Source organism: Pochonia chlamydosporia, chromosome 3 (genome assembly GCF_001653235.2).
Source record: "Pochonia chlamydosporia 170 chromosome 3, whole genome shotgun sequence".
In the NCBI taxonomy this organism is placed as follows: domain Eukaryota; kingdom Fungi; phylum Ascomycota; class Sordariomycetes; order Hypocreales; family Clavicipitaceae; genus Pochonia; species Pochonia chlamydosporia.
This window is the reverse complement of record NC_035792.1, coordinates 5,270,096-5,291,258: the sequence shown is the minus strand read 5'-3', so window position 1 is coordinate 5,291,258 and position 21,163 is coordinate 5,270,096. Positions and strand designations below refer to the sequence as shown.

Genomic DNA, 21,163 nt, shown 5'->3' with positions numbered 1-21,163 from the left:
CAGGAATCTTACTGAGGGTGAAAAACCTGGTGGCATCAAAGGACGGTAGCAGACGAGAAAGTAGAGAATACTTGCCTTAGGCGCCTCTGCCTGGTCATTTCCGGGAAGCCGAGCCTGACCGCGGATCATATATGCCCTCCCAACTTCCAACAGATCACCATAGAATGCTATGTAAAAGCTCCTCCAATCTCCTGCTGTGGCATCATTGCTGCCTTCCTCGAACTCACATAGGGCATTGCGATATGCGGAGTCCAGGATTCTATCCACCTCAGCTACCCGGGCGAGAATAGTGAACCATGTAGACATAATGAAGGAAGGCAACGGAATGGGATGAAATACCAATTGGCTTGTAAGGTGGATCTCGTAGGGGGTACTCTGCTGAGTTGGGGAACTGGAGACATGTCAAAATGTTGAGGATATCGAGGACGAGGGTGAATGGTACGAGAGGATCCTTAATACACATGATTATTATAAGAATTGAGGTAGAAAGAATGGTTCAGATTGATTCCAAATTATTCCTATCCCAACAACTAAAAGGGGGGATTCAGAAACTCTGAAATATTCCGGGGAAATGTTTAATCACTGGTGAAGGAGAGAAGAATGATACGGTTCGACTGAAGGAAGCTTCATTTACCATGGAAATCCTTGATCTGAGGGTTGAGATCCGGGTTCAACATGAGGACAAAAAGCAAATAATTCATGCATAAGGTGTTTCGTTGCTTGCCCGAAAGGGATGAAATGGTCAGGGCGACTACTATTTTCGCATAAAGTCTGACGGCGATCTTACGGAAGATGAGGGTCTCTTTGTTTCAAACTTCAGGGGAAAATTATGGAAGCGATGGGAGCTGTCAGGCGGCCTGTGTATCCTCAGGCATCGAACTTCGGTCGTCACTGAGGTTATACTGAGGTTATACTAAATACTAAATCGTTAGAGGCTTGGGAGTGAAAATCACGAGGTAATGTGAAAATCGAGGAGAAAAACGTTCATATGGCGGCGAGGGGAGAAAATGTCCCGTAGTATGTAGCGTATGTTTGAGGGTAAACCACTGCAAGCGACGACTTTCAAGCTACGGGGACCACAGGGGGAGAGGAACGATTCTAATTCTCCTTATTCTTGTCATTCTCCTCTCTACACTATATACTATACTATATACTATACCACGTAGCACACACCACGTAACGTAACACAGTAGTATATATAATATATATATATATTCTTAGTCGGCCTCGGAATGCCCCGGAAGTGGTCAAGCTAAGGCCCAAAATGGATGTTTTTTCCTAATATGGAATGGGTTGACACTTAGCGACAGGCACCTAGATTTATCATGTTTATCGTCCTGTCCACGCTCGGACTTATCTGGGTTAAGATGTCTCTACATAACGCCCTCGGCGGACGTTCCTCCTCCACCGCACAAGCCTTGCATACAGTCGCGCTGTCCTAGGACGACCACTCTTCACCATTTAATTCTTTCCATGCCGACGAAAGAGACACATCCTGAATATTCCGCTCTGCTGTTTCCGAGGGACATTTTGTAAGACCAATACTCCGTATGGGCGGCTTCCTGGTGGTGGTGACTTTATGTGGGTCCATATTCGGTGAATGAATAGTTGTTTCTGTTCTGCACGAACGGCTGCACTGCCTGACAAAAACGCAAGAGTGGCGGCTACACGGGCCGCTTGATGTAGTGCGCAGCAACAATCCTCATTCCCTCACAGTCGCTGGAATGGCACAGATGGCACCGCGTACTATGTAAGTAGTCACTTAGTGGAACTGAGGGGAAGCCAGGTCGGCAACTCTTTGGGTCATGTTAATTGGCTCCTAGTGTCTGCGGTGGCTCCCAGCAATTTCCTTGTTCAAATTTGAGGACGGTCGTGTTTGAAGAATAGAATTGCTCCATTATGAAGAATGGCCACTTGTGTGTGAAACTGTCCTGGTACTTGACTCACCCCTGCTAAATTTTCTGTTTTAGCCCCTACCAAGTACTTCTGGGGCTCTCCCGTCGTCAATCATCTCAAGTACGGTGGCGCAAGACAGCTCGCTCACCTCGTAGTTCAGAGCAAGGCATTGCAAACGCCACATCCTCTGGACCGGGTCCACGGAAATATTGAGCTGGGGCCGTTGTGTCAGGTTATATTGACAGTATCTTAGGCACAAGGTGACTGTCCTCATCCCGAGTGTTTGATCAGGAGGCCGCCACGCGTTCAAGTTAAGTTTCGACCGCTGTTGCACCTTTTCTGCAACGCACGCACCCGATTGCAGGTCGCATGCGGAGTGAAGTTTAGCTGCTGCTTGATGGGTATCCCAAGTGTCAAGGTCATGTCCTGAGGGGCATGCAATGTCCACCATCCGAGTCTTCAAAAGTCTGCACTCCGGGCCAATATCAGGCTAGCGCTCTCCCTGGTCAGGGGGCATGGTTGTGGTTCGTTTGGATCCCCCAATGCATATCAACCCACAACCATCCATCCAATATGTCGCAACGACGGGTTTAAGCTATGTGGGCAAACGTCACCGGGGGCCATTGTACCTTTTGGCAACACACCTACCACTCGTGTGCGCTCTGATGCAGGCCGCCATTTGTATTAGGCGAGTCTAATAACAAGAGAAGGCAGTGCAGGGTTCGGCTTTGTATGATGTATAAGGTAGGCATCCTTGCCATATACTTCTCGGTGATCGCCCCGTCATTAAGTGGAGTTGTGCTCTTTCACCTACATACTCTGCTACTTAACAACAACCACTCACTTGATGGGGCTGTGTCCTGTTTAAGTCTCGGCGAGACGTTCATGCCAGAATAAGCCTTTTTATGTTGTTATCCGTGCATGAATGAATCAATTGGATCCCCAACCAAGACAATCAGTCGTATCCATCTCCACGGCCTCTGCCATAACTTGGTGAACGTCTGCCATCTGCCATGGGGTTCCTTAACATCCCGACGAGGCGATCGAACCGTGACGGGATATCAGATCGCTCCTTCCGACTTCAAGACCGTAATCCACTGGCCACAGCATCAGTACAAAGTGAGCCAGTTCTCTCAACTAATACTCCGGAATTGGCACTACTTACAACGTTACGCAGGTGTCGGAGGGCACAGCCCAGTACGACGAGCATCTATGCAAAGAATACGGAATGCTATAGCAAATGGCGAAAGCAGGCAGCAACTGGCGGGACCGACGAAACCGTACTTCTTGGGCATGCGCGGCGATCGACCAAGTGCAGCTAATTCAGAGGGTCGACCGAGTTTATTGAGATCGGCTTCGGGCCGTAGCAAAGTGTATGGGGCTACGGACTCGGAGGCTAGGTCATTAGCACCTTCAATACCGTCCATAACTGCATCCACGTCCCATTCATCTATGCGAACGCCTGGACATATCGATCTTCTTGACGCACAGGGCGGGCTTAAACCCTATGACTTCCGGGCTCGAATACAAGCTGCTGGCGTCAGAGACTATGGCGAAGATGTCGCAGAACGAAATATGGGGGAAAATGGTGTTGACGTCCGGAGTGTTGCTGCACAAGAATTCTATGAAAAAGAACAGCGAATTTCTACCACCTCATCCAACATCACTCATATCCTCGAAGCGGATGTTTCAACATACAGTGGCAGTGAAGCAGGCGATTTGTGTTACGTGAATGGTTCAGCACATTCATCAACCAGGTCGCTGTCCAGGTTGTCAATGGAGCCAAGGCAAGAAGTCAGTGGAGTTGTTGCAGGCAGATCCCCCGCACGTAACGGAAAAGCAAAACCCAGCAAGTTGGCACTCAAAAGGACAGCAGAACGACGTGGTTCTCACCGAGACCACTTCATCGCAACCCAAACTAGCCAGTTACAACGCCAGCATAGCCTAAGTAGTTCCCGTGGGCGATCGCACTCGGCCAGATACTGGATTTCAACCGAGCAGCCAATCGCTGGTAATACGAGAAATGGCCACTGGGAAGCTCGGAAGCTTACCGCTGAATCGCCTAGCAGATCTATATCACCTCCTTGCGTTCCTCGATATCGACCAGGTAGCAGCTTGACTACCATGAGAGAAGATGATTGCCCCGGTCCTAATTCGCAGCTTGAGCGTCTGGAACGGGGTGGACAAGTTGCAGCCGTAAATGGGTCTGCGCGGGATGCGGTCTCCATCCTAGGAAGAGATGACTTTCAGAACGACAATCTCGAGCGCATAAATGGCTCTGATGGTGAAGATTTGGAGTATGGCATCCCATCGTCAAGTAAGGCACAACTTTCTGTCCCTTTTGGTATTGCAAGTAAAATGCTTATTCGACATCCAGGCCATACTCATCGCCCGGCTAAATCAAGTATTGTACCAGCCGCTCCACCGCAGTACCACCCAGATTGGCAAAGTGCAGTACAACGTGCAGTTGAGGAGTCCCTAGCTAAGCTGCCACTCGCCGCTGACCTGAAGGCGCTCCTGGAACTTTCACAGAGTGGGGTGCCTCTTGACGACTTTCTCCAAAATGTCCCCGTACGCCACTCCTCGTTACATCAAGGGTCTACTATTAGTACGACATCAACAACAGATCCATCGGATTACGCAAGCAGCAATACCGGCCGCCCTCACAGCCGGCATATTGCCACCACAACCATTGACTCTTCTGCGAGGTTTGATCTGTGTCACATGAGTAGATCCAGCACCCATGAAGACAAAAGCTCTGCAAGCGACCAGTATCAAAATTCTCCATGTCTCACGCTAGTAGCTGACGAGGGGATCGCGATTGCAGTTGCCTCACCTGCACCGCATTCTCAATCTGAAATGATTCAGTCTTCCAACGAGAGCGCCTCGAACCATGGCATCATGGAGATTGAGGAGTTTGAATACTTGACATCAGATTACTCTGATGTTGATTCCTTCACTGGGAAACCTCGGCAAGTACTGGACGAGGATGAAACCAAGCTGTTCAACCATGAGGGGTTTGGAGATATCAGCAACAACCTCCCTGGCATCGTGGATCTGCGCGAAGCCAGTCGTGAATACTAAAATTGCCGTGGTACGTCTAGCAGGCCTGGCTGAGATGACCTGACTCCCCATCGCACTTACAACCCGAAATGATTTAGCGTTAGCGTAGCCCAGCAGCGGCCTGGGGAACTTTCCCGGCGCCGTCCACTGTATAATTGAACGGTCATCTTCCTAGCGCGAAACATCTGGAGAGTCCGGAATAATGCTCTCTTTGTTCTAGCTCAATCCGAGGCGCTGACCTGTGACTAATGTCATATTTTATGGCTGCTAAAAGACACTGCGCATGCGGATGAATAGCCCAGAAACATGTTTCGGTGTGTATGCCGTGGCTTGTTTGGAGTCGCAGTTTTCAGCGAAGCATCGGGCTAGGTAGCTACCACATCAAATGACCCAGAAGCTGTTAGGCTATTGGCGTTGGAATTCGTTAGAGTGTCGCTGCGGCAGCGAGGTGTAGGGCTGGAAAAAGACTACAGCGGATCTCGGAGAGGAGAACGAAGAGGATCAAGCAGATTCAAAAGTTTTTGGTGAATTATTGACTAAATTGACTCCATTGTGCAATCGGGGAATGCATTGTGGGTTTGATTGGAGGGCATATGTGACCAAAGCGACGCATCTCAAACATAGTGTATCATCGACCTCCAACCTCCCTAGAACGAGCCTCAGACGCCACAATTCCAGGTGGCTGAACCCGCAGCACGTAGCAGCGAGGAGCCGGTGTGGCTGCCTCAATTGGTTCGATGTTGCACAGCTCCAAAACGCACCTGGGTGGTTGCATTTCATGGATGAATCCAGATTGTCAGTGTAGCCCAAAACTGCTGGGTCGTAATTGCAACGAACTCATAGCTTCATGAGCTGGACATATCCATCTCCGTAGATATATATTGCTCCCCGGCTGTGTACCGGCCGTCCATATCAAAAAACCTCTGGAAGGCAGAAACTAGGAGAATGCGGGAACAGATGGGATCACATCGGGTCAACTGTTCCTGTGTGCCCTAGGGACTGGTCGAATGGACAGTAGCGTGCGAAATCTGTCACCTAACCGGTCAGGACACACCTGGTGAGTACTAGTACCTCGTGCTAGAAGTCCAAGGCCATGTGGGAGAAGCTGACATGAACGAGAACAACCCCAGTGTTGAGACATCACCCCAGCCAATTACAGTGACTGGAATTTACTGACAAGCCAGGGTGGGCCGTCCGAGAACAGGGAAATCAACAGAGGCTTTATTCCAGGTAGTTGAGAAAGGAAATGCGTAACATGGGATGTTCATTGCTGTGATCGCAGGGTTCGAGCCAACCCGCGTGGATGACCTCCACGAAATTCACGTCAATCCTACAAATCTAACCCAGAATGGCCTGTTTTATTATAGCAAACAGTACAGTGACGTCTTGCGCAGCGTAATATGTGTGCACATCTGATTGCAAGCTGGGCTTCAGTGGTTGCTCTGAGGCCTAACAATAGTCGACATCCTGGGCTATACGTCACCAGCAACGTCGGCGACAACCCCAATCATATCAGACTGAAAGGAGGCTGCGGTTCACTGTGGCATCTGTGCCGTGGCACGGATGCTAAAAAACGACTGGAGCCATCGAATGATTACAGGTTTGACGGAGATACTTAGTTGCTCACGTAAAGACATTGAGCTTTGACGGAATCCGCGAGTGCCACCACAGCATGTCCCTGAGATAGTAATGGTGGGAAAATGGGGTGCGGAGACTGGCGATCTTCAATTGCTCGCCTTAAAGGGGCTTGCTGCGAAATTCTTCAAATGAAGCTCTGGGAATTCGCAACGTAAGGGCTTGACAACGAGGGTCAATAACCTTCGCAATCGTGACTATTTGTAGTATTCCATGAGACTATAAATATCATTTGTTCTATTTTAACCCACGGTCATGTTGTAGCCATTTGCCTGTATTCGAGAGATGTGAAGGGTGCCTCTTCCAATCCGAGGTCCTCCAAATTTCTCCAGGGCCGCCCCAGCTGTTGGCAAAAGCGGACACCTAAGGTGGCGCACGGCATCTGGATCGCCCTGGCTGTTCCTGGTCTCCTTTCCTGACACTTGGCCATTTGCATAAATGAATGGCCAACGCAATGTTGGCATGCAAAATCGCGAAATGGCGCGAACCCAGGACGAAGGGTTCGAGTCGACCCTGGAGGACGACCTCATCGAAATTCACGCCGATCTTACAAATCGAAACCAGAATGGCCTCCAGGATCTACTTAATCCTCAACGGTCCTTCCAACCAATTTCTCCGGTGCACCCTGAAAGGTTGCGACCTGGGCGGAGGAATTATCGTCGTCCGCCGCCAACACTGCCAATGGCGCAGCGGTCACAGCCGCAAAGACCGCAAAGCATTGTTGTTATTGACTTGACAGAGGAGCCAGATTCACCAGTTCGACAGAGACACTCGCAACCGCCGAGCCGAATAGGACGAAATCTGCGGCGGAAAAATTCGCAACGAATAGCAACACCATCATTGTCGAGAAGCGATTCTACGTTTGTGGGACCAGAAGCCAGCGTTATTGATTTAACGACAGACTTGTCAAGATCAAGTCGCTCATTCAAACCAAGCGCAGTATGCTATTGCCTAAGAGGCAACAGCAATTATCATACTGCTGCCTTGCAGGCAGCAGTATTCCAAAGTATTTAGTTATCGTATAGATTCCACTCTTTTATGTAGGAAATCAAGAGTCTCTCGTTGCCCGATTCACAGGGGATCTTCTGCCCGATCGTCGTCCAGTTATGCAAACAAGTCGTGAAGTGTGACAAGACTCACCGGTAGATGGGCGAGCTCCAGAACCAAGAATAACAAGAAGTCATCACCACCATCATCATCGACCTAGAACACATCAGCCGATTACCTCTGGCCACAGTTTCTATTCCAGTATTGCTGGATACGTTCAGCGGATGGCCGATCTCCTGGACACCAACTTCATGAGGCGAAGCTCTGATGTCGCCGCCATTGGGTTTCCTCTCAATTTCACCCCTAGGGAACCAAGTCCGGAGCCCCCTATGGAGCCGACTCCTCCCTCACGTGATGGCTTCACTCGAGATACGTCTTCTACCGAAGAGAGGATAGTGGTATGTCCTGCTTGCAACGATGAGCTTGCGTACGATCCCACGGCAGCCGCACCGTTGCCAAATGCAACTTCCGCAAATGGCAGGAAAAGGAAACGCGCGCCAGGTGAACATCATTTCTGGGCACTCAAGAAATGTGGGCATGTATGTGTATACGGGTTTTGGGCAGCAGGATTGAGCCAAGCGCCTACTAACTATTTACATAAAGGTATATTGCGCGGATTGCTTCGAGAATCGGAGACCAACGGAATCATCACCACATGGAGTTGGCTTCCGACCGCCACCCGGCAAAACACGTAATATTCCACCAAAAGACATTCGATGCGCCGTGGTGAACTGTGAAACAAAGGCCGCTCTCAAAACCGAATGGGTGGGCATTTATCTGTGAAGAGCCTGTAAGGCTAAAAACCTACGACTCTAGCGCATGCTTTGTACTTGTGCGTTTGCTTGAGAGGCTGACAGTCCGCATGATGATGATGGAATGAACCCAGCATGGCATGGCGAAAACATGTGTCTGAAGGTCGAAGCAGAGATCGAGGATGATCAATTGCTATCATCAACAATTTATATGACTTGGCTCGTCGATCGCTGATCGGATGTGGCACGACTCGACAATTTTCTTCCTGGAGCACCGCCGTGGGGTATCTTTATACCAAAGGTACATCACTGCTTCTTTATGCTCGTGTTTGGGAAATTTAAACATCGGATCGCTTCCGAAATTTTGGAGAATTAATAGAATTGGATGAAGCAACACATCTAATTCTCGGCTCTTCGCCCTGTGACTATCCCCCCCAATCGGCAACAGGGATCAGGAACAGGGCTCAACGTGGCTCAATATATTGGCTGACATATTCGATCAAAGTGACCTCAAAAGAACTTTCTCCGCGGGGTCAACAAAAGCAACAACGCCCGCCAATGGTGTATATAAGGCAGCCCACCTCAGGGATGGACATCTTACGAATGGGAATCGAATCGATAGATTCATTCGATGCCAAGTCTTACGAATATCGAATCGAATTTCTTGGCGTTCGATTCGATGTCGAATCGAACAGGGCAGGTCTCATTCGATATTCGACTGCATCGAATCGAATGTGGCGCATCTCATTCGACACCCGAATCGAACTGCGCACACATCATTCGCCGTTCGAATCGAACGGGCCCGAGTGTTCGATCAATTTTCGATCGATTCGATCGAACGAAGTGTCCTGGTTTGCTGAAATTGGTCAGGGGCTCGTTCAGCGTGACTGGATGGGACGCCTCAACAAGCCTGTGGCACGATCGGACGCGATAAGGCGTGATTGATATCCTGCTTCAGGGTATTGTATTTGGTGCTAAGATATGTTAGTAGGCACGTATCTCCTCTCTGACACTTGCGTGCGAATACAGGTATCTTGCAACTGCAGCAATCATCTCATTAGTAGCCCATAAATGGTTGATTCACTAAACTTCAACACCGATCTATTGCATAGAGGTTATTTCTAATTTTCCAAGACAACTATTTGGTGTGTGGAAGAGGCTGGAAAACGATGCCCTGGAGGAATGAAATGTGACCAGAGATGTTTAGATGATACTTATCTCACCATTATAGCATAGGTGAGTGCCCTGGTATCCACTAGCTACGTCATATAGGGTAGGTGTCTCTCTCTGTAGCAAGCTCGACAGTAAACCTGCAAATACATGCCAGTTTTGGCAGGGTAGATGTTAACCATCAACAAGACTAAATCCCTTTAGATCTCTCCCACCGCGTGAATCCCATTGGTACCCATTTTGGTACGACTGGACAAGCATTTCGAACTTGGAATCTCGTAAACCATCCCCATGTTGAATTGACCCGTACGGTCGTGAACAACGGGTCAGACCCAAATCCATGGAAACTTACGCCGCTCCCTAAGCCTACAGGATCAAAGTGGAGCAAATTGGGTAATTATTGTCCCGATGTTCATCCACCTCTTTGTGACAGGGACATGTGCCGAAACCCACCTGCCCTCCTCAACGGATGTACGAGCAACTTTATCGATCTTTCGTGGCTTATGCACAACATGGATGAGCCTCGGTGGTCTGTGCAATGCGCTCACTCAAGCCAATGGGAGCTCTTGAGCGACAGCCCTCTTTAATTGACTGGTCGCCACCAGCAATCGTGTTATTGTGTGAAAGCACCACAGGATCTTTGAGCACCAATGGTTGGACAGCCATAGCGTAGTCACTTGCGCCACCAAGTGATGCTTCTTCACTCGTACAGGACTTGGCCCCCTTCAACGGAGTTGGCGACCTTATGTTTTCTTTCTTTCTTTTTTTCTCCCCCCCCTTTCGCGTTGAACGCCAAACCGCGTGTTCACACGCGTGCCGCCGTACTTTCCTTTGCAACCATGGATGAGTATACGTTGAGCCTCAGCGAAACCTGGATGAGTTCCAACATCCTGGCCAAGCTCGCTCGATCCGTAGAACCGATTTGCTCGACTACCCAATATCGCCACGATGTCCTCCGAAATATTCTCTGCGATCCCTTCCCCGTCGAATCAGCCAGGCTCAATGGAGCGAGTTGAGCTCTCGTCTTCACACCACTCGCTTCGTCTTCAGGAACCTCATTGCCAACAACGCCATCGCCCCGTCCTCGCGGGACGGCCGCCGACTTTGTCAAGGCTGATTGGACACTCTGGGGCCGTCAGGAGTGGGCGAAATGGCCGGGATTCGAGCGTTATACTGGCGGTCAGGACACGAGGGCCTGGTGGCAGCAATTTGGGTATCGTGTTGAGGACCGTTCCACCTCGCGCCAGGGCAATAAGCTGAAGTGGATCTGTGCGGACTGCTTCGCCCGAGGCTTTAAGAAGAAGTCAGACTTCTGCTTCGTCTGCTCGACCGGGGCCGCCATCAAGAAGCACCTTCGCCAAGCCCACGGGATTCTGGTAAGTGCGGGCCATGCTTGTGCCTCTCGAGCACAGCTTGACAACATGAGTTCTCATTTGGCAGGCCCCAAACGAAGTTGCCCGCGGCATGGGGGCTTCATCTCTAGATCACCAGAAAATCACCCACTTCATCGACGCCGACGTTAATAACCCTCACGACCAGTTTCTTCTCGGCAAGTTGCGTGGAAGATTCAGCAGCAAAGGGCTTCGGATTCTCCTCCTCGACTGGATTACGTACCATAATTTGCCGTTCGACATCGTCAATACCGAGCGGTTCCAACGCATCCTTCTCTACGGCAATCCGCTACTTGATGCGGCCCATATTCCCTCTGCGAAGAAGGGTCTTCGCATGCTCGAATCTGAGTATAGTGGCGCAGTGGGTCCGGTGACCGAAGTGTTGCGTAGCGCTCGATCCCAAATCCATTTCTCCTTCGACGGTTGGACATCCAAGTCGTATGCTTCATTCCTCGGGATCAACGCTCAATTCATCGACCATAGTTTCGTTCAACACCGAATTCTCCTTGGGCTTCGACCTCTCTCGGGCAGACACGACGGCGTATCGCTTGCCGACGAGGTCGCTGATACGCTCGCATTCTGGCAGATCAACGACCCTGACAAGCTAGGGTACTTCACACTCGACAATGCTGCTAACAACAACACCTGCATGGAAGATCTTGCCTTCGAACACAACGTCTCTCCCGAAGAGCGACGGATTCGCTGCGCCCCGCATATCTTCAACCTCTGCGTGCGGGCTCTGCTCTACGGGTCGAAGCGGGAGAATTTTGCTGCAATTGTAGCAGCGGATGGCGACGACCAGGATGAGGATGAGCAGCAGATTGATCACGCTATCGACGAGGTTCTGGATGGAGAGATGGACAACGAGGACGAGAAGATGCAAGCCGATGCTGTCATACACCCAGACGAAGACTTCATGTCGTCCCACCCGGCTCCAGAGGAGATAAACGCGACTAGTTTTAGGGAGTATGGCCAGTATGGCGCGCCGGGAATGCTTCATAACATCGGGCTTCAGCTGCGAGCAAGTCCACAACTCTATGAGCAGTTTCGTCAGTCTCAACGTAAGGAATCCGGCAAGGAATCCACGCTCCACTGGGTCTTTAACAACGCCACCAGGTGGGACTCGGACATGCGTATGATGGAGAGAGCCCTTCTCCGGCCGGTGCTCAATACCTTTTTCAACGACGTTCAGAACCGGTGGGAGACGGAGAGCGCTAGCGAGAACACGAAGCCAGCAGTTCTACAGTACCGGTTAAGTGCGTATGACTGGAAGGTCATCGAGATACTTGTCAAGCTTCTGAAACCATTCGAAATCGCCACAAAGTAACTTCAGGGAAGCGGTATTCCCGGAGCGAGGTCCACTTGTGGAAGTTTCGATGAATACTTCCCTGTCTTCGAGATCCTCCTTGATCACCTTGAAAGCGCCATTGAAGGTACAATATTGGAAGAGGTTGAGGATCCAGTGAGCAAGGAGAAGAGGGATGTCGAAGTTGCCATCTTCGACGGCCTTGACAACAAAACTCGGAAATTGCTCAAGGTCTTTATCAGGCTTGGATGGAAGAAGTTGCATAAATACTACAACCGTCTGACTAGCGCCGCCTATGTAGGCGCTGTTGTTTTCAACCCGGCGAAGAAATGGCGTCTTCTAGATCGACTTTGGTCTCGGGTACCATCCCGTAAGACCAAGACTTGGCGATCGGAGTACGAAGAAAAACTGTTGGAGATCTGGGAGAAGTATAAGGAGCGCGAAGTTGGCTGTGAGGTGTTCGCTTCGACTGACGGGGCCTCGATGGATTACATCGAGCGGAGGCTTGCAAGGAGTGTAGCTGGCCCACCAGGTACGCAGACTTCGCCCTTTGCAGCGTCCTCACGCGGGGGCAAGAGCACCCGAAAGACAAAACAGTCGGCAGCGGGAGCGATGGCTGACGATGAATATGCTCGGTACTGCGCTGAGGATGTTGTAAACAGTCACCACTACAGAAGCAGGCCGATTGACTGGTGGAAAATTAACGGCCACCGGTACCCGCGACTGTCTCTAATGGCAGTTGATATGCTGACTATTCCATCGTCTTCCGCGGAGAGCGAGAGGACGTTTAGCAGCTCTGGACGTATGATGGTGCCATTGCGGAGCCGACTGAGGAGGGAAATAGTGGCGATGGCTCAATGCATTCGATCATGGAGTAAAGCTGGGATCTACACACCTTCATTGCCGCTTCTTAGCCTCAGTGAAGATACCTGGGCTGACATCCTTGTGTCGCTCAAGGGGACGGGTGACATTTAATATGCTTAGTACCTAATTGACTTGTGTTCCGCGACGTCTCGTATAAAGTGACCATGTCCTCGTGACGTTTTTCCGCCTTCGTTTGGACTAGTCCTTGAGGTTTCCCACGTGGAACGGAAATGCCCGACCGTTCGATCGAATTCGAATCGAATTCGATCAAGTCTTGGCATTCGATTAACATCGAATCTACTGACGACACATTCGATTCCATCCGAATCTATAGGAGACACGTTCGATTCGATTCGAATCTACGAGACGAGAAAATTCATGCATTCGATTCGATGCGAATCTGCGGAAGGTGTGTACGATTCGATTCGAATCTAGAGGGGCCACATTCGACTCGAACGCCAAGGCTTGGCGTTCGATTCGATAGATTCGTAAGATGTCCATCCCTGGCCCACCTCAGCCACTACAAGAGAATTATCAAGGATCTACATCTACTATCCAGCTAACCCTAGCTTGTGACTCTAAATATTACATGTTTTTGGCCGACATTGCGGGCTTACCTATACCAAGGGCAACGGTTAGTGGCCATCATAAACGTATCACACATGAGGCGTTGACACACCCATAGGTCCCTGGCACCAGATGTCCGACTTGTGCTTTTGATGGTAAGGAGGTTTGGGTAATCCCAGGCCGTATCTGTCCTTACTGTGGCACTCCCTGTGATGGATAAGGGTTGTTGCCGAGCCGTGCAACTCTTTAGCCAAACCCTGTTCCAATATCCTAAATGAATAAGAGACAACCTGGCTCAGATGCTAGGTTGGGTAAAGTGATGATGCTCGAGGGCTTTGTTTGGAACCGAAGTGCCTGCTGGCTTATTATTTCGGTGATTAGCCACACTATTTGTCAACACATACGCGTCTACTCTCGTCATAGCAAGGCCGAGTCAGAGGATGGACACGGCCGTGGGTATCTCTGATGTAACTAATAAAAGATTTTATGGTAATTATGGTGGGCCCCAAGTTCTTTTCCAACACGCTGACTAGTTCTCAGTCTGAATGGATATGGGATTTGCCTTTTTGTCGGGTCTACGCTAAAGACACAGAACCAAGCAATATCGATTATTTTGAAGAGTCGATTCCTCATATGATTACAGGTATCCGGGTTTGACTTGAGAAGACGTGTACAAAGGAGGCCAAATAGAGGATTTCCAACTGCCAGGCGAAGGCGGAACCAAAAAAGTGGGGGCGTGGCCCGAGTAATGGAAGGAGCTTACCGGAGCCCGGGAACGGCTTTGTTCAGCCAATAGCGTCATTTGGCATGTGTAAATGACGCGCAGCGAAACCCCCATCAATGCATACTACTGATTGTGTCCTAAATATCAAGCTGAGGAAACAACGTGATGAAACTGCCTCAGAGAGGTAATCCATGGAAATGTGGTAGGCAGTGTCAGAATGTACAAGGCGATGGCCCAGACACTTACGAGGATGAACCTACTCTGCGGCTGCTTGTCGTAAAGAAACAAGTAATAGTTCAGCACAGCATTTGTATTGCTCAAAGCGATAAAGACTAATGAGTAAAGCAAATGTACAGCTGTTCCAGTCTTGGCTGGGGTTCTGGCAATTAAAGGGCCAGAGTTAGATGAAAGCACCCAACAAGTTAGGTCATATTCGAGCATCTTACGGTTCCGATTCCTAATCGTGCGTTTCTGAGGCTTGCCTTTGTATATTTGTTGACAGTTGCGTAAATGGTGTTGACTTTCCGTACTAGCGCAGCAGGTAGACGTACCGCATGCAAATTGTAGTTGAGACGTTGTCTCGATGCGCTTGTGAACGGCGTCAGAATGGAGCCACTCCTCCCTCGTACCTCGCAGTGGAGGCACACTTGCCCTCGTCTCTGCCTGTGGGCACGGGTGCTTCAACTTCTTCTAATTCCATAGTGGTTGCGGTTCACGCCCAGCCGATTTATGGAGTCAGCCGATTAGCTTCATTGGGCTTGGTCTTGTTGCCCCACCAGACATTTGGGTACACAGTCCTTACTCTGCCATGTTCAAAATGAAGTGTTGTCCTGGTTCTTGGCCACTAACGTCGTTACATCGGGGTTGAATCGGGACCTTGTAACCCTTGCTTGCACAGATGCCAGGTGCAAAGTAGGCTGCGGTTTACTTTGTGTGCTGCTCCGTCTGGAACAAACATGTCGCCTGCTCAGACATTATGACATAGCGTGCGCTGGGTCTTAACGGCTTGTATTTCGTCCCGGTGTTGTTCCAGCGTTCGGTGTAGTTCTCGGATCTGACTCTGCTACTCGTTTATGACGCCTCTTGTTATCTTTCGTTCTTCCTCTAATGCGTCTCTCATGGACTGCACCATATTCTGCTGCTCGGCTATGACGCTTTGCTGTTCGCCAACGACACTTTGTAGCTCAGCAACGACACGGCTTAGTCAGTGATGGATAGAAACATAGACGTTTCAGATACAGTTTCATATCATATGAAACTGTGCTCTGTATCGTTTCACTGAAACGCCTTGCGGTTTCAGTTTCAGAGTTTCAGTAAGTTTCAGTATATAGTATAAATATCGCCATAACTCCCAATGTAAATGTCACTATTCAATTCTCTGGTTTAATATCTCCATATCTGGCTTTGAAATGCCACCACACTTGTTTAAAGCGCTCTTTTTATGCTGAACTTAACTCAGACTCGGAACTTTTGAAATGTCAGCCCCACTTTGTAAATCCGACGATGCGAAACCTGACCTCGACAAACCGCGCAAGAAGGGCATCACGGATGAGTTTTGTCACGCCGATTGTCATTCAAGTTCAGTAACTAGATAATTGGTCAAGTTATCCAGTTTACAGCGTGTTCATACGTTGCTTCTCGGCCAGATGAAGGATAAGTATGAAACATATGAAACATATGAAACGAAATCGGAACAGACCTCCGTTTCAGTGATTGAAACTGACACTGAGCTCTGTTTCAGTTTCAATACGTTTCTATCCATCACTGGGCTTAGTGCCTTCTGGTCTGCCGCGGACGCACATTTTTTCATTGCTTTTAGCTCCTCGAGTACGCCACTTTGCATTTCTAACAACTTCTCAAGCATCAATCCATTATCATCCTCCATACTATCTGTTTCCCTTGTCGCTTCTTCTACAATATCAGTCAGTTTTGGAGCCTTCGTCGCAAGACTGTTTGAACTACCAGCGCTTTCGGGCGATCGCATCATACCCCGAACGGTGACAGTCGGTTTTCTTTTGCGTGACCGTCGTCGTGTAGATGGGGAAGGAGCGTTAACGTCCTGTGCCGCCACGGCGATTTTGCACTCGGCTGTCGATTCCATGGCGTGATGGCCCGAGAGCCCGAGTGGTGTGAAGGTGACAGGGGGTTTGGGGAAGACGCACCAACCTCTCAGCGCTGTGCGAAGGTCAAGGCTGGCGGTGGAGCTGGGCGTAAGATGTGACTAACTGAAGTATTAATAGGTGTCAGAGTCGATGAGGTCAGAGTGGAGGAATTTCTCACTTCGTGTTTCAAGGCACAAGTAGACCGCCCCTGCGGGCTGCGCTATGGGCCTTTCGTTAGAACGGGATGTATCTACAAGGACGCTTTCCTGTGTCGCTGTACGAAGTATGTTACAGCACGTTGTAATGTGATGAAGTGACCCTTTATGATGTCCGCTTGTGAGACGCTGCTATTCAGAGCTGACAGGGCGTGAAACCTGTCACGAAGGTGCAAGCTAAGGGTCATCTGGAAGTGGATATAGATCCTCACTTTTCTAAGTGAGGGGAATCTAGCTGATGTGTATATATAGACCTTTGGCACTAGATTGTTGTTTCTTTTTCAACCCAATTCATTCCCGGTTATCCTGCAACCATCAGAGGCTTTGTCGCCTTGTTGCCTTTGGTGCCATAGGGCCATGGGGCCGTTTGGGGGCCGATGTGTACGCCTGGAGTGACCAGGGGCTGGTATGCGGGGCCTAGCCATTTCCAGTGGCGGCACCAACATGCCAGTCACCGATCCTAGCCAACCTTTGGTTGCTGGCTCAAAATCCATGGCTGTCCAAAGTGTGCCAGCACAAAACTCTGGCTAGCACCGCCGGGACGGCGTATTTGGGATGGCTCCTACTGGGCACCGGATTAGTCCATCCAGCCAGTAGGGGCAATATGTGGCTGTCCTCCTGCATGGGCCAGCAACAATGTGCTCGCCACTGGTACATGCTGGCGGCTCATTGGCAGCTGATATTTCCTGTTAGCAGAAACCTGCTGTCAGGAAATTCTGGTTAGAGCAGTTCGGTTTGGGTATTTATTTAGGCCAGCCCATCATAGGCCCAAACATGTGAGTGGACAGTTGATAGAAAGGGACGTGAGGAAGCAGACCTCGCAAGCGCAATAGACAATGACATCCCCTTAAACAAGATATGCATCATGTGCCAGCCTACATTATGTGACCTCCGTGCAATGCCAGCACGTTATTTGGGACAGCATCGATCGGACAGCGGACTACCAATACTAGCCAGTGCGGGACAGCGTATTGTGGATGGTAGGAACCCGCTGTCCTAATTGACGTGATTGCAGATAGTAGCCAATACGCACTCTTATGTGGCGAAAAAACATTCCAAGCTACTTTCAGTAGAGATGGGCAAAACTTGGCATCCATTCTTGTTGACTCAATTAGGAACTCATTTGGAGCAACAAAAGGATGTCGCTAGCTACCTACACCAGATCACCAGCGATATGCTCCGGGTCGGAACTGCTCCTATTCAAGATCTATGCTCAGCCAGAATAAGCCAAGATGAATTGTATTAAACATGTCCTGTTCCCCTGGGGCAGTTGTGGGTGGATCAAAATTTGGCTGAAGCCAGAACTGGCTTCTATGCAGACTATCGTAGTATATAAGATATAAGCCTATTTCCTCGATGCCAAGGTTATTTCCTGATTTTGCTGGTGCAAATCTTCGACCTCAGGCTCCAATAGTATACGGGCTTGCCAATTTGCCTTGCGGGTAGTATGGCACAGTCGGTTAACTTACTAGCCGATGAGTGGCAGTCAACTGTGGAAGGCAAGGACATGCCGTCCCGATTAACAGGACAGGATGCAGTATGCTAACCAGTGCACGCTGCTGTCTCGTGGCTGCTGCCCCGAAATTCATGCTGTCCAAAGTATGCTGTCCAAAGTATGCTGTCAAAAAATTGTAGTTAGTGCGGTTTCGTTCAGGCGCATGCTGTATGCTTCTCGTGTACTTGGCCAACAGCCACTGGCCGCTTTGCCCCAGGGACACGGCCAATTAAATGCCGCTATAGCATTCGCTAATTTACCCGCGCGGCAAACCTGGTCCATTGGTTTCTTCGGATTTCGATCTTAGATATTAGATCTAAAATCCTTGTCTTTTCGAGGTTGATTCCCGCGAAACTTAGATCACAGATCGAAGAATTGGGTTCTCACAACTGTCGTCTCCAGGACCAGTCGTCTCTAGGACCAGTCGTTCCTGCTGCCACCAGACTGCTCTCCACAGACTTCTGCCCACAGTTTGCTGTCCTCAGGCCTTGAGCGTCCCAGGCATGAGTGTCCCAGGAATCAGCGTCCCAGGCCTTGAGCGTCCCAGGAATCAGCGTCTGCCCACAGACCTCTGCCCACAGACTGCTCTCCAGAGATTGCTGCCCACAGACTGCTGCCTACAGATTGCTGTCCACAGACTTCTGCCCACAGACTGCTCTCCACAGACTGCTGCCTACAGATTACTCTCCGCAGACTGCTCTCCACATGCTTCTGCCACCAAACAGACCTAGTCGGTCCTGCGCCTAGTCGTCTCGGCTGCGCGCATTAGATCGCAGCCTTGTGGGGGACATGTGAAACTTTCACGTTGAAGGAGCCTAGTAAGGATGTCTGAATGATCGTACTCTACCATCCATAGTCCTCAGTGGATGGCGAGTGCCCGCAGCTGTCCACGGCGGATGGCAAGACCCCTGCCGCTGTCCCCAGTGGATGGAGAGCTCCCCGCTGCTGTCCACGGCGGATGGCAAGCCCTGCGTCCCCAGAGGCCCGCTGTCTGTCACAGATGGCTGCCCACAGCTGTTTCCTCGTTTCCTAAGAGCCTTCAGTGGGCATTGAGCTTCTTCCAAGGCAAGAGGAGGAGCTTGAGTCTACTGGGTTCGAAATACAAGACGTAGTGCAAGAAGCAAGAGAAATGGACACATTACGAGGCCAGTGTGCAGTACCCTGCTTAAAGTGGACCTTTGTTATCTTTTATTTATTTGGCGATTTAAATACAAACAGGACTATGCCAGTTACACGAGCGTACGTTTTAATTGTACGATTTCTCTGGTGTACGACTCTGCGACTCCAACCACCACTATTTTTAAGTACAGGGCCGATTGGTCAACGCAAGCGCTGTCTACCTATCACTTCAAAGCCAACGAGAGACGGCATCAAAGCCTTGTCTCATCGTAGTTGGATCAGATGCTCGTCCCAAATATTGCACACAGCTTGCCGGAGATGTCCCCAGTCAGCTACTCCGGTTGGGAGGCCAAATCGTCCAGAAAATTCATAGTTACCAACTAAGTCGCTGTCTGATAGTCGATCAAACTTTGCGGTACCCAAAATCGGGTAGCTCTCCTGATCGAAATAGAACACGACGGTCCGACAATTCGGTGAGTCCTGAACAGCCATTTCGAGAATCTCTCTACAACCCTACTCGGTCTTGAATTCTAAGTGGACAAACCCTAGAGTGCTCACACATCTCAGGTCCATGTGATGCACATTATCCATCATATTGGGGTCGATAAAAACAATATCATTGTAGTAATTAAACCAGCACCCTTGGCGTCTATTACCTGCACGCCCGAACTTGAAGCCACCGACCATGTCGCTGGCCCGCCGACACTCATGACATACAGCCCGCAACGCAGGCGGTGGGTGTTTCCTTTTCAGCTTCACAAGCGGTGGATCTTCCGGGTTGAGCTGGTATCGAGCATGTGGTTGCCGGAGCATAACCCACGGTTCAAAAATGCGCTTGCTTGGCATCGCCATCTTCCAGATTTCTAAACGCAACTCGAGCGGTAGCTCATTGAAGCGGAAGGGTTTAGGCTGTTCGTGTACGTGTGAAATCGCAATATTCGATAGCTCAGCCATATCCATTTGGTCAGTAACCTCAGATGGCTCAGCTTTCGAGTCCGTAGCTAGAAGAGAGGTTCAGCCAACGTTATGGCAGTGAAGGCTGATGCGAGGGTAATGTTTGTGCAAGTCACTTACCCTTATTGTCACGTTCAGCATGCTCATTCGAATCGAGCTGACTGATCATCTGCTCTAAGCTTTTAAACCCATCTTTGATGATACGGGTGAGCTCCTTAAAAGCATTTTCATTGTTGAATGGAGGGGGCTGCGGAGTTGTTGCCATTGTCGCGGCTGTAACAGCAGGCCCAAGTTGCCAAAGCCACAACGTGCCGATATCAAAGCAGGAAAACTAGCGAGGAGTATGTACTTGACAATCGTCCCGGAAGATACAGCGTTGGGCTTCCCATGTATTAAATGCCTGTAAAAATTATACTGATGTTGTGAGAAAAAATTGTTGCGGCTGTGAAAGGGTGCGACCAACAGTATATACACGCGACTTTCCATCCTGCACTTCGCTTGGCCTTGGCTTTTGTCTCACGCACCGTCTCGCCAAAAGACAAACAGCACCCTAGTCCTCATTCCCAAGCAACGCTTCTGACCTCTGTCCTGCACAAAATTAGTTGCCTCAGTGGGACAGTCTTGAAAAATTGTCAACAGACTCATTTCGACCAACAGAAGGAAAGAAACTTCATCAATGAGAAACTTAACGGTTGGCAGGTAAAAATTTCTGGCTTGGGTTCGCCAAATAAGAACAAAAAAGGGTGCAAGCATATCATAGCCAAATACTGTCCGCCATCTACGTAACAGTAAGACTGTGGGGACAGGAAGCTGAATTTGTGCAACAGAATACCTCTGTCAGACAAGAGGTGCTCCTTTGTGTC

General features: G+C 49.8%; 4 protein-coding genes across 4 annotated transcripts; 3 read left to right on the top strand and 1 right to left on the bottom strand.

Annotated features, from left to right (window-relative positions):
* Positions 1–2,909: 2,909 nt before the first annotated feature.
* Positions 2,910–4,980, top strand: VFPPC_11592 (hypothetical protein; the record flags this gene model as incomplete). Its single annotated transcript, XM_018289726.1, has 3 exons — positions 2,910–3,015; positions 3,074–4,213; positions 4,274–4,980. The coding sequence occupies 3 exons, from the start codon at positions 2,910–2,912 to the stop codon at positions 4,978–4,980; spliced, it is 1,953 nt and encodes a 650-aa protein (XP_018136343.1).
* A 2,091-nt stretch (positions 4,981–7,071) lies between these two features.
* On the top strand, positions 7,072–8,424 carry VFPPC_18522 (cell cycle control protein; the record flags this gene model as incomplete). The annotated part of the gene is made up of 3 exons (XM_018289727.2): positions 7,072–7,533; positions 7,812–8,180; positions 8,245–8,424. 3 exons carry the CDS (start codon positions 7,072–7,074, stop codon positions 8,422–8,424), a joined length of 1,011 nt encoding a protein of 336 aa, XP_018136344.2.
* A 1,978-nt stretch (positions 8,425–10,402) lies between these two features.
* Positions 10,403–13,235, top strand: VFPPC_18521 (hypothetical protein; the record flags this gene model as incomplete). The annotated part of the gene is made up of 4 exons (XM_022430117.1): positions 10,403–10,574; positions 10,614–10,939; positions 11,004–12,214; positions 12,293–13,235. The coding sequence occupies 4 exons, from the start codon at positions 10,403–10,405 to the stop codon at positions 13,233–13,235; spliced, it is 2,652 nt and encodes an 883-aa protein (XP_022285650.1).
* A 6,624-nt stretch (positions 13,236–19,859) lies between these two features.
* Positions 19,860–20,565, bottom strand: VFPPC_14935 (hypothetical protein; the record flags this gene model as incomplete). The annotated part of the gene is made up of 2 exons (XM_018292700.1): positions 19,860–20,347; positions 20,421–20,565. The coding sequence occupies 2 exons, from the start codon at positions 20,563–20,565 to the stop codon at positions 19,860–19,862; spliced, it is 633 nt and encodes a 210-aa protein (XP_018136346.1).
* Between the last annotated feature and the right edge of the window lie 598 nt (positions 20,566–21,163).